The following is a 13,879-nucleotide window of genomic DNA, read 5'->3' as shown; positions in this document are numbered from 1 at the left end:
CAAGGACCTTGAAAATAAGAGACCAAGATGCTGCTTCTCTACAGGTACCAGTATTGCCTGTAAGGATGCCATCTACTGAGCTACAGTACAAAGGTACACACAAATGCAGATAAGAAAAGGAGAACCATAGAAGGTAATTCAATCCTTTGACCAGTATTTATTTCTGATTTTCATTCCCTAACTTTCCTTCAACTTCACCTCATGAAGGGGACAGTATAGGACTTCGGTATGCCATAAGCAGGAGAGAATTGTTTTTTTTTTTATCTTCTCTGTTATGTTCACACCTAGCTTTATTGTAACCTCTTTCATACGCTAATCCTTTAAAATGTTTGAGCAAGTTTCCCAAGCTGATGAATATAGTGGCTTGATAGTAAGAAGCAATTTTCAGTCTTGAGGTAAACAAAGAAATAAATTCAGAAGAAATCCTCTTTGCTCTCTTATTTTACTAATTCAGAGAGCAGAGGATAGGAAAATAAGGCTGTGTTTTCATAACATTATTTTCATTTTTCTTAATGATTGTATTTTGTCTTCTTTGCCTTCATTTAACCTGAAGGTTGAGAAAAGGGAGAAAAGCACTAATTTTTTTCAACACATGTAATACATCTGGCATTATTACCATAATTTCCTGATTAATATCATCATTTCCATTTTTGTTATGAGGAATCTGACATTTCAAGAAATTAAGTTACCTGCCTAGGTGATTTAATTGAAGTAATTGAAGAACAGAATTTAAATCTGTCAAAATCTCGATTTTTTCTGTATTTACACATTTTCAATTTTAAGAGTACCGATAATTTCCTTCTTTCAGAATTGCTCTTACAACCTTCATGAGCAATCCTCACATATTGTAATGCAAGAGATATTTCCATCCACCAATCTACTCCATAACGGAGAATAAGCTGGGAGAAAAAGAAGTAAATACAGATAAACTAAGTCTGTTACCTTGTATTAGTTGTTTAATTTTATTTTGGGGGGGTGGAGATTGAATCTTTCTGTTTAAATTTTAGCATCAGAGGGCAGCTGGGTGGCTCAGCTGTTTAGGAGTTCTGACTCAATTTTGGCTCAGGTTGTGAGATCTAAGCCCTGTGTGGAGCTCTGTGCTGATTGGGGAGTCTGTTTGAGATTCTCTCTCTGCTTTCCTTCTGCCCCTCCCCCTGTTCTCTCTCTCTTTCTCACTCTCTCTAAAAATAAATAAGTCTTTAAAAATAAATAAATAAATAAATAAATAAAAAATAAATTTTAGCATCACTGAATGAAGACTGTTGCAGTTACTGTTTCAAGGTTATTTTATAGAATCACATACTCTTTGGAAGAAAGGACATTTATTACATAAATTTAAAACACAATAACAGTTTTTTTTTTATCACTCAGAATTCTACTAGTGCTCAATTCAGATCAAAATATGATAACTTGAGGCTTAAATGTAGTTGTCTTTTCTATTTTCAATTAGGTAGCTTCATCATTTCCTAAAGTCATTTTCTCAGTCCCCAGTCACATCATTATTGTTCTTATCATTCGGTAAACCCTTCCTCATTACTCTATTGATGTCACCTTCAGTATTATCTAGAAAACATATTTTGAAAATCTCCTTGCTAAATGTCTGATCTCCCCACAGAGAAGGAAATGTAATTTTCTTTATATGTTCTGGTTGGCATAAAAAGACAACTAGTCAAAAGTGATTTCAGAGCTCAAAAGCTATCAGATTGAAATCATCATTTTAACTAGATACAGCATGCCAAAGAAAGCTATTGTAAGAGGACTAAAAACTTCAGAGAAAATTATATAAACCTGAATAATATTCAGTTGGTTTTATTATTCAATCTCTTCCTTTCTTTTCCTCTTTTTAAAAAATATTTCTATTGTAATGATTGGAAGGTATGATAAAATCCACTGGATGGTAGTAAACTCCATCCCATAGGTCCGTAATAAGAAGGTTCTCTTGTTTTGAATGACTCACTGACAAAAAAGTAATCAGTTTAATTGTGGAAACAGCATTAAGCATCCAGAGATCTAAATGATGAGCACAATTATACAATTAAGTTAGTTGGCTATAGTCCAGACTTTTCTGCTTCATTTTCATAAATTTCTAATCATATTTTAAAAACTTTTAATAAACTTACAGTCCCTGAAAAATGGAGCTAGTGTTCAATGGTAAATGTTACATTTAAAGGGAACAAATGGAAGGAACGTATGTTACCATAAGTCTCAGCAAGTGGACTAATGTGTCTAGTCTCCAGAAAGAAGCAAATCTGTGAAATATGCATTACCACAGAGATCGCCTTCATCAGACCCATCCGGACAATCCCTTCTCCCATTGCAGAGCTTCTCCGGCTGCAGGCAGGCTGAAGTGTCATTAGCACAAGGGTACTTGGGTGGTCCACATAAAAAACTGTCACAGTCATCTTCATCTGACTGATCTTCGCAGTCAATATCTCCATCACATATCCATGCTTTGTTGATGCATCTCCCTTAAGGAAACAGAAACATCATCCGATTGTTGTAATTAAGTCACCGTCATAATGAATAGTCACTACCGTCTTCAGTCAGAGGCAGAAATATGTGCTAATAGCAAAAAATCTACTTGCCGATAGTTTGACAGTTTATTTTCATGACAGTATTTGGGTAGCTCTCGCACTCCTTGTTAAAGTGATCTTAGCGTTAAAGACTTAATATTTTCCTTGGTTTCAAGTTATTGTCTGTGGACTAATTGAAAGTTTTGTGATGATACTTTTAAAAACAAAAAACAGACATTTGTATGTAAGTCCCTTTTAGAGACCTAAATTCAGGTAAATGTTATCAGTGGCTTTTGCAGCCCTAAATTTAAACAAACAATTTATTTCACAGGAGAAAATGCCCTTCTGTTTACATTTATAACCCCAAGACCTCAACTCTTCCTCACACCTAGACATGTATCTTCCCTTTCATAAAAGAATATAAAATGTTATTAAACATTTTGGTAGCTAGGGTATATATAGACAGAAGTTATGGAAATATGACTTTACTGACTTTGAAAGGAAAAAAATAATTATTGTTTAGCTAGCAGTTTTCAAAAGTAATAATGTGAAATGCAGAGAAAGCAATGGCCAGTCTACATCCATTTTTTTTTCACTCTACATTGTTCCTCCTTTCCAGAATGATTCCATTTTTCTTCTAATTAATTATCTTTTCTGGATTATGCAATATTATGATGCAACGTGAATAAAAATGGATTGAAGATAAGTACTGGTTATTAGCTGACTGTACACCAACAACTCATAAAAGGAGTAGGGCATATGAAAGGGAAAAGAAAAATACTAGATTGTATATGCCAGAGTCTTTATGTATTCAGATGTCTGTGTTAACCTTAAAGGTTACTAAATTTTAAAATAATCAAAATATTGGTGAAATGATGTTTCATTTGCAGAAATACATCAAAACTTTTCCATACTATTAAGTCAAATAAGAAAAAAAAGCACAAATGATCAGTTCCATAGTTAATATAAATACATTTTACAATCAACATTAATTATTGATGAAAATAAGAAATGATGGATACTTCACTGATCAATTTGAAATAAATGGAGAAACATTACAAATTTTTGCCTTTACATCATAAATAAAACTAAGAGTGTTATTATTTATACTGTTCAGGAAATACTATCTAATATAATTGGATAACAGAAATAAATGAGATATAACATTAGAAGAGTATCATTGCAGGAAGTTAATATAATCATATAATCATAAAATCAATAAAAACGAATTAAGAGGTGTAAGAAACTAAGAATTCAAAAAAATAGATAGCTAGTTTCAAAAATTATACAGAAACCCATAGGTTTTATATCTAAACAGACTATAGTTGATGATAGATTTAAAAATCTACTATAAAACAAAGTATTTAGGTTGAACTACACAAGAACTGTATAGAATTTATATGAAGAAAATTTAAAAGTCTACAAACAAACCCAAAAGAAGTCTTGGATAAAGATATACTTTGGTCTTACAGAAGATTTATAGCTGTAAAATACTTTTCCCAAAATTAATCTCAATAAAATAATAGCAATATTATTAAGATCCTATAAGCTTATTCTAAATTTACGAAAATAAAAATGCAAATAACATTTGGAGTCTTCAAAAAAAAGAGAAGAAAATTGATGAGTAGGAACTGTAAATGCCAACTATTTAGAAGTACTTTAAAGTAATAGTGTCAAAATATTTTTAACAGAATATCAATCAACACATCAACAATTGAATAGAATAGAGATATCAAATACTAATCTGCCTAGAATATGTTTTTAATATACAAAAATTGGCTTTTCAAAATAGTAAAGATAATGAAATTACAAAATTGGTGATGTTAGGAACACTGCTTAGCCATTTGGAGGGGAAAGAAAACAGGCTGAATCTTGATCCTTACACTAAAATATATTCTAAGTAGATCAAAGAAGTAATCATTTTAAAATAACAATAATAAATACACACACATTCCAGAATAAAACAAATATGAAAAAAAAAACCAACAATTAAAGTTTGAAATGTTCATTACACAAATCCAGAAAACATAAAGGGCAAATTTATAAACTTAATTTCACAAATACTTTTGATTCCACATTGCAACTATATTATCCATCTATAAATTCAAAACAAAGTTGGTAAACCAGGAAAATTATTGTATTTGAAAAAGGGGCTCTTTTTCTTTAAAATATAAAAGGGCTCTTGCAAATAAAGAAAGATCAATAAACCAATACAATTGCAAAATTCACAATGAATCAATAATGACTTACAAACATACAGTGATCAAAAATATCTTTTAAGGGGTTCCGGTTCCAAGATGGCAGAGGAGCAGGAGACCTAAAGTTCATCTGGTCCCAGGAATTCAGCTAGAGAGCTACCAAACCATTCTGAATACCTATGAACGCAACTGGAGAACGAAGAAAAGAGTCGCAGAAACTCTATGAACAGAAAAGCGACCACTTTCTGCAAGGAGGAGAAAAGATGGCGGAAGAGTAGGGGACCCCTTTCTCAGCTGGCCCCCTGAGTCGAGCTGGATATCTACCGGGCCATCCTGATCACCCACGAAATCAGCCTGAGACGCAGGAAGACACATCTGGATCTGTACAAAGGAACATCTCCAGCTCTGAATATTGAGGTACGAAGCGGGGAGCCGTGAATCCGCACACAGATATCGGAAGATAAACAGAAGGGGGAGGGAGCCAACGTGCTCGGGCACTAGGAAGCAGTAGCCACTTGCACTGGGGAGCAGGCCGCACTCCCAGACCTGCACCCGCTAGAGAGCGGACTGAGACTGTGAACCTGGGAAAGTGCATGTGACCAGACTGAAAACCGAAACTCCGGAGCGCACATTGGAACGGGATTAAAACCGGGAGCTCATGAGCATGCGCACATCCAAACTGAAAACTGGAGCTCTGGAACGCATGCTCGAGCTAGACTGAAACCCAGAGCTCAGGAGCGCATGCGACTAGACTGAAAACCGGAGCTCTGGAGCGCTCACTGAACCGGACTGATACCCGGAGCTCGGGAGCATGTGCACGACCAGTCTGAAAACCGAAGCCCCAGAACACGTGAGAACCACACTGAAACAGGAAGCTTGGGAGCACGTGTGGGAACCGGGGGCGGCTGGCAGTGTTAGAAGCACAAAGGACAGAGACGTGCTCACCCTGGAAGTGAGGGCTGGAAGAGCGGCTGTGGGGCACACAACCTGGGATGCGGCAGGGTTTTTAGCAGCACCGACAGAAACAGAGTTAAAGTGGCCAAGAGAGCTCAGTGGAGAGTGGACTGCGATCTCTCTGTTCTGAGACAGAGGCTAGGATACGGCCACTGCTGCTCTGACTCTCAGAAGAGTCACAGAAAACCTCCAGGGAAAGCCGCCAGAGAACAAAACCCCAGAAATACCGGCTCACATTGTGCCCATCCCCATCCCCCCTTGCAGGGGACAGGGCGACTCTACCCAAACAGGGTTGCCTGAGTATCAGTGTCGCAGACCCCTCACCCAGAAGGCAGGCTGAAAAATCAAGAAGCCCACATCCCTAAGGTCCCTATAAAACAAGCGCACACTGCCTGGGTCCTGGTCAATACTTTGGCTCTGGGCAACCCTCCAACCTCTCCTCATCAGAATGACGAGGAGGAGAAATCCCCCCCAGCAAAGAAAAGATAATGAGTCTGTGGCCTCTGCCACGGAACTGATGGATATGGATATAACCAAATTGTCAGAAATGGAGTTCAGAGTAACAATGGTCAAGATGATGTGTAGGATTGAAAAAAATATTAATGAACATATTAACGAGAATATAGAATCTCTAAGGGTGGAAATGAGAGCGAATCTGGCAGAAATTAAAAATGTTATCAATCAAATGCAGTCTAAACTAGATGCTCTGACAGCCAGGGTAAATGAGGCAGAAGAAGGAATTAGTGAATTGGAGGATGGGATGGTAGAAGAGAAAGTTAAAACAGAAACTTGACTCAAAAATATCCAATCTCAAGAATGTAGATTACGGGAGATTACTGACTCAGTGAAACGCTCCAATGTCAGAATCATCCCATCTCCGAGTGGGTGGAGAAAGAGAGAGGCCTAGAAGAGATATTTGAACAAATTGTAGCTGAGCACTTCCCTAGTCTGGCAAAGGAAACAACCATTCATGTCCAAGAGGCAGAGAGGACCCCTCCCAAGGTCGATGAGATCAGACCTACACCACGTCACATCACAGTGCAATTTGCAAATATTAGATCCAAGGATACAGTATTGAAAGTGGCCAAGGAGAAGAAAATCCTCACATACAGAGGAAAAATATCAGAATAACGTCAGACCTGTGTACAGAGACCTGGCAGGCTAGGAAGGGTTGGCAAGGTATTTTCAAAGGTCTATCTGAGAAAAACATGCAGCCAAGGATCCTTTATCCAGCAAGGCTGTCATTCAGAATTGATGGAGGGATAAGGACCTTCCAGAATCGGCAGAAACTGAAGGAATTCATAACAACCCAACAAGCCCTACATGAGATATTAAGGGGAGTTCTATAAAAGTAAAAAGGCCCCAAGAGTGATACAGAACAAAATATACAATCTATAGAAACAAAGACTTCACAGGCAACATGACATCATTAAAATCACATCTCTCAATAATCACTCTTAATGTGAATGGCCTAAATGCTCCCATAAAACACCACAGGGTTGCAGATTGGATAAAAAGACATGACCCATCCATTTGCTGTCTACAAGAGACTCATTTTGAACCTAAAGATACATCCAGACTGAAAGTGAAGGGATGGAAAACCATTTTTCATGCCAATGGACCTCAAAAGAAAGCTAGTAAATTCTCATATCAGACAGATTAGATTTTAAACTAAAGACTGTTGTTAGAGATACAGAAGGACACTATATTATTCCTAAAGGATGTATCCAACAAGTGGATATGACAATTATAAATATCTATGCCCCCAACAGGGGAGCAGCTAGATACACAAGCCAACTCTTAACCAGAATAAAAAGACATATAGATAATAATACGTTAATAGTAGGGGACCTCAACACTCCACTCTCAGCAATAGACAGATCACCTCAGCAGAAAATCAACAAAGAAACAAGAGCTTTGAATGACATACTGGACCAGATGGACCTCATAGATATACATAGAACACTATACCCCAGATCAACAGAATACTCATTCTTTTAGAGAGCACATGGAACTTTCTCCAGAATAGACTACATACTGGGTCACAAAACAGGTCTCAACCGATACCAAAAGACAGATTATTCCCTGAATATTCTCAGACCACAGTGCTTTGAAACTGGAACTCAATCACAAGGAAAAATTTGGAAGAAACTCAAACACTTGGAAATGAAGAACCATCCTGCTCAAGAATGATTGGGTAAACCAGGAAATTAAAAATCAGTTTAAACAATTTTTGGAGACCAATGAAAATGAAAACACATCAGTCCAAAACCTGTGGGACACTGCAAAGGCAGTCCGAAGGGGAAAATACATAGCCATCCAAGCCTCACTCAAGAGAATAGAAAAATCTAAAATGCAGCTTTTATATTCTCACTACAAGAAGCTGGAGCTGGAACAGAAGAACAGGCCTAACCCACACACGAGAAGGCAGGTGATCAAGATTAGAGCAGAGATCAATGAATTAGAAACCAGGAGCACAGTAGAGCAGATCAACAGAGCTAGAAGCTGGTTCTTTGAAAGAATAAATAAGATCGATAAGCCACTGGCCAGACTTATTCAAAAAGAATAGAGAAAGGACCCAAATTAATAAAATTATGAATGAAAGGGGAGATATCACAACCAATACCAATGAAATAGGAAGGATCAGAAACTTTTATCAACAGCTTTATGCCAATAAATTAAACAACCTGGAATAAATGGATGCTTTCCTGGAAACCTATAAACTACCAAGTCTGAAACAGGAAGAAATTGATTATTTAAACAGACAAATTAATTATGAAGAGATTGAAGCAGTGATCAAAAACCTCCTGAAAAACAAGAGTCCAGGGCCTGACGGATTCCCCAGGGAATTCTACCAAACATTCAAAGAAGAAATAATACCTATTCTCCTGAAGCTGTTTCAAAAAATAGAAACAGAAGGAAAACTGCCAAACTCATTCTATGAGGCCAGTATTACCTTGATCCCCAAACCAGGCAAAGACCCCATCAAAAAGGAGAATTACAGACCGATTTCCCTGATGAATATGGATGCGAAAATTCTCAACAAGATCCTAGCTAATAGGATCCAACAGTACATTAAAAGGATTATCCATCAAGACCAAGTGGGATTCACCCCTGGGATGCAAGGGTGGTTCAACATTTGCAAATCGATCAGTGTGATAGATCATATCAACAAGAAAAGAGTCAAGAACCATATGATGCTCTCAATTGTTGCAGAAAAAGCATTTGACAAAATACAGCATCCTTTCCCGATTAAAACCCTTCAGAGTGTAGGGACAGAGGGTACATTCCTCAATTTCATAAAAACCATCTATGAAAAGCCTACAGCGAATATCATTCTCAATGGGGAAAAGCTGGAAGCCTTTCCCTTGAGATCAGGAACACGACAAGGATGCCCACCCTTACCATTATTATTCAACATAGTACTAGAAGTCCTTGCAACAGCAATCAGACAACAAAAAGGGATAAAAGGCATCCAAATTGGCAAAAAAGAAGTCAAACTGTCTCTCTTCACAGATGACATGATACTCTATAGAGAAAACCCAAAAGACTCCACCCCCAAACTACTAGAACTTATAGAGCAATTCCGTAATGTGGTGGGATACAAAATCAATGCTCAGAAAAAAGTTGCATTTCTATACACGAACAATGAGACTGAAGAAAGAGAAATTAGGGAATCCATTCCATTTATAATAGCACCAAAAATCATATGTTATCTCGGAATTAACTTAACCAGAGATGTAAAGGATCTATATTCTAGAAACTACAAATCACTCTTGAAAGACATTGAAGAAGACACAAAAAGATGGAAAAATATTCCATGCTCATGGATCGGAAGAATAAACATTGTTAAAATGTCTATGCTACCCAGAGCAATCTACACTTTCAATGCCATCCCGATGAAAATACCAATGACATTTTTCAAAGAACTGGAACAAACAGCCCTTAACTTTGTGTGGAACCAGAAAAGGCCCCGAATAGCCAAGGAATTGTTGAAAAGGAAAAACAAAGCTGGGGCATCACGTTGCTGGATTTCAAGCTATACTACAAAGCTGTGATCACAAAGACAGCAAGGTACTGGCACAAAAACAGACACATAGACCAATGGAACAGAATAGAGAACCCAGAAACGGACCCTCAGCTCTTTGGGCAACTAATCTTTGACAAAGCAGGAAAAAAAATCCAGTGGAAAAAAGACAGTCTCTTCAATAAATGGTGCTGGGAAAATTGACAGTTACTTGCAAATGAATGAAACTTGACCACTCTCTCATGCCATACACAAAGATAAACTTCAAATGGATGAAAGACCTTGATGTGAGACAGGAATCCATCAAAATCCTACAGGAGAACATAGGCTGCAACCTCTTTGACATCGGCCACAGCAACGTTTTTCATGACACATCTCCAAAGGCAAGAGAAAAAAATGAACTTGTGGGACTTCATCAAGATAAAAAGCTTCTGCACAGCCAAGGAAACAGTCAAAAAAAACCTAAGAGGCAGCCCATGGAATGGGAGAAGATATTTGCAAATGACACTACAGATAAAAGACTAGTGTCCAAGATCTACAAAGAACTTCTCAAACTCAATACACGGGAAACAAATAATCAAATCAAAAAATGGGCAGAAGATATGAACAGACACTCTTCCAATGAAGACATGCAAATGGCTAACAGACACATGAAAAAATGTGCATAATCATTAGCCGTCAAGGCAATTCAAATCAAAACCACCTTGAGATACCACCTTACACCAGTTAGAATGGCAAAAATGGACAAGGCAGGAAACAACAAATGTTGGAGAGGATGTGGAGAAAGGGGATCCCTCTTACACTGTTGCTGGGAATGCAAGTTGGTACAGCCACTTTGGAAAACAGTGTGGAGGTCTCTTAAAAAGTTAAAAATTGAGCTACCCTATGATCCAGAAATTGCATCACTGGGTATTTGCCCCAAAGATACAGCTGTAGTGAAGAGAAGGGCCATACGTACCCCAGTGTTCATAGCAGCATTGTCCACAATAGCTAAATTGTGGAAGGAGCCAAGATGCCCTTCAACAGATGACTGGATTAAGAAGATGTGGTCCATGTATACAATGGAATATTACTCAGCCATCAGAAAGAACGATTACACAACATTTACGGGATGGGGGATTGGGATAGGCTGGTGATGGGTATTAAGGAGGGCACATATTGCATGGTGCACTGGGTGTTATACGCAAATGATGAATCATGGAACATTGTATCAAAAACTGGGGATGTACAGTATGGTGACTAATATAACAAAATAAAAATTATTAAAAAAAATCTTTAATGAAAAAGTAAACTAAAACAGCAATTTGATACCATTTTTCCCCTCTATCAGACTGGTTTAGATTTAAAAATTGGATAATGCAATGATAGATTTGGCAAGGTTGTGAGCAACATCCCCAATGTTGAGGGGGCTGCAAATGGGAATAATCTGTCTAGGGCAATATTATGAAATCTAGCAAAGAATAAATGCATCAATTCTTCACCAAAGTAGTTCTAATTTTAGATTTTTTTCTCATTAACAGGTTTGCCCAAATGGACAAGGATGCAATTCAAAGACATGTGTTGCTGCTTTGTATATATTAGCAAAAGACTGATAACTGCTTAAATCATTATTTCAAGACTGGTGACATCAATTACAATGCATCCATGAATTGAAATTATACACTTGAGTGAAAAAGAATGAGATAATTCTGCAAAAGGTAATATAAAACAATCTCCAAAACATACCAATAAAAAAGGCACAAAACCAAGTGCATGGTAGGTTTTCTTATATGTTAGAAGATATTTATGTGATTACCAATATCTAGGACTATAATTCCATACACATATCAATAGAAGTGTATGGACAGGTTTGTCTCTACATGAATTCTTTCTGGGAGGCTACATAAGAAACAGTTATTGCCTCTGGTGAGGAAGACTTGAGATGCTGGAAAACTAGTGTAGGAGAGGAGAATTTTTCACTAAATCCATTTGTGCTATTTATTTTCCTTCTACCATATTTCTGCATGACTTCCCCCCTCAAAAAAAATGAGCTAATTTTTAAAATGATGATGATGAAATGTATACACATGTGAGATAAAGTTTGATAGTTTCTACAGATGCATTATGAAAATTCTATGTTGAGGTGACTCTGTGGCCTTCACTTCCCTAGGAACTTTAGGAAATCTAAGAAAGTCCTAAAACCCATTCCCTGTCACTAAAGAGTTTATAATGTAGTTAGCAGGACAAAGTCAATTCATGACATATAATTTTAGCCTAAAATATGGCATTCTGTACTTAAGTAATAAATTGTAGGGGGGTCATCTGCAAGTATAATAGAATGAAAGGAGAGTTTAAGATTATTAGAATAATTTCTATTTTTGTTGGTAAATCAAGATGCAATTTCCTTTCCTTTCTTTCTTTTTTCAGACTGTCTACTATGATATGATTAATTGCTTACTCTAGAATAATCTTAGAATTGTTTTAACAAGCATGTCCATAAACCATTATCAATCTTTTAGAGTCAGAACAGCAGTGAGACCTATTTTCTATCCCTGACCTAAATGCTGCCTGGAAAAAGTAAACGAAAATCATATTCAAATGACTAGTAATTTTAACTCAGACTATGTTACCAGAGATATGAATAAGTATTTTTGATAAAATTTACAAGTTTAGATAGCTCTCTCCTCTCCCTGATTTTTCAGGGGATGTTTGAAATGCAACTGCTTCTCCCTTTCTTGTTTGGTTTTAATACTTGCAAAAATGTGGATTAAGAGGGTATACTAGGTATAAGTTTAAATTTCTAATTCATGACAATTAATTGGGGAAAACCTAAAAGCAAATATCTTAGTAAGTATGTTTAAAGAATGTTGATTTTTACTTGATTCATATTAAAACAAAACCTTACATAGTCAAGTCATTGGGTGTAATATTTTGAAAGAATAAATATTACAGATTTCCTTGTTTAAACTCCCTCCATTATATATAAGAAACTTGAGACTTAGGGGAAATTTGTATTATGAAAATGAAAAAAAAAGATTAATAATATTAAAATGTGTTATAGAAAATATAAGTATCCAATAACTAAAAAAATAAAATCTTTAAAAATAACTTTTAAATGTTCACATTTAAGTTCAGATAATCAAGTAAATTACATTGTCTTTACTAACTATACTTTAAAATTACATGCTGAAAATAGGTATTTATTATAAAGTTGAGTTTTTACGTAATCTTTTCTGACCTATTTATAATGATGTTTTCTATTGATAACTATGTGTACAAAAATGTTATGGAAACTGCAGTTTTGCCCTTTGAGCAAAGAGAATAGGAATGGACAAGTAACAAAGCAGCAACAACAAACAGAAATAATAATCAGTATGTTGGTATTATGACAACTAGTGAAATCACACATATATGCAAACATAAACACGCATAGTGAGGACATTATAAGGACTATTTTTAGTTGTGCTGCCTTGAAATAGATAGTTTAGGATAAAAGCCAGTACAAAGTCAACAGCTATAGGGAAACTAAGAGTTTCTGGAATCATTAGAAATTGTACTGTTTTTCCAAAATAAAATTACATGATCAATTCCAGAGTTTCTCTTTCTCTGTTAAACTATTTTGGCCATTTCAAAAAATAGATTTATCATTTTGTAAACTGCTTGACTCATTATTATATCAATAAAATACATCATATGTTATAACAGGATAATTTTGTTCCTGGGATGTGACTGGCAGTTAATATTAAGAATATGAGTTTTGGGGCACCTGGGTGGCTCTGTCAGTTAAGCATCTGCCTTCAGCTCAGGTTATGATCTCACGGGCCCTAAGATCAACCCCCATGTCAGGCTCCTTGCTTGGCAGGGAGTCTGCTTCTCCTTCTCCCTCTGCCCCTCCCCACCCCTGCTCATGTTCTCTCTTGTTCTCTCTCTGTCTGAAATAAATAAGTAAAATCTTTAAAAAATAGATATGAGTATGGGTGTGTCTGGGTGGCTCAGTTGGTTGGGCATCCAACTCTTGATTGGCTCCACTCATGATCTCAAGGTGTCAGTGTCAGGCTCTATGCTCATCAGGGAGTCTGCTTGAGGACTGCTCTTCCTCTTTCCCTCCCCCACTTGTGCTCTTTCTCCTTCTCTCTCTCAAGTAAATAAATAAATATTTTTTTTAAAAAAGACTATGGATATGAAAAGAAGTGAATGTTTGAGAAAAC

At 36.5% G+C, this 13,879-nt stretch overlaps 1 protein-coding gene across 1 annotated transcript in view; it reads right to left on the bottom strand.

Moving 5' to 3' along the window:
• LRP1B (LDL receptor related protein 1B) overlaps positions 1-13,879 on the bottom strand; it is a 1,456,161-nt gene that overhangs the window by 614,906 nt on the left and 827,376 nt on the right. The window contains exon 21 of the mRNA XM_008695867.2: positions 2,268-2,468. Coding sequence (XP_008694089.2) covers positions 2,268-2,468 — 201 coding nt within the window. The remainder of the gene's footprint in view (positions 1-2,267; positions 2,469-13,879) is intronic.

This window comes from Ursus maritimus, unplaced genomic scaffold (assembly GCF_017311325.1).
Source record: "Ursus maritimus isolate PB19 unplaced genomic scaffold, ASM1731132v1 scaffold_1, whole genome shotgun sequence".
NCBI classification, from domain to species: Eukaryota; Metazoa; Chordata; class Mammalia; order Carnivora; family Ursidae; genus Ursus; species Ursus maritimus.
The sequence above is the reverse complement of the archived record's forward strand: the minus strand, read 5'-3'. Positions and strand labels throughout refer to the sequence as shown.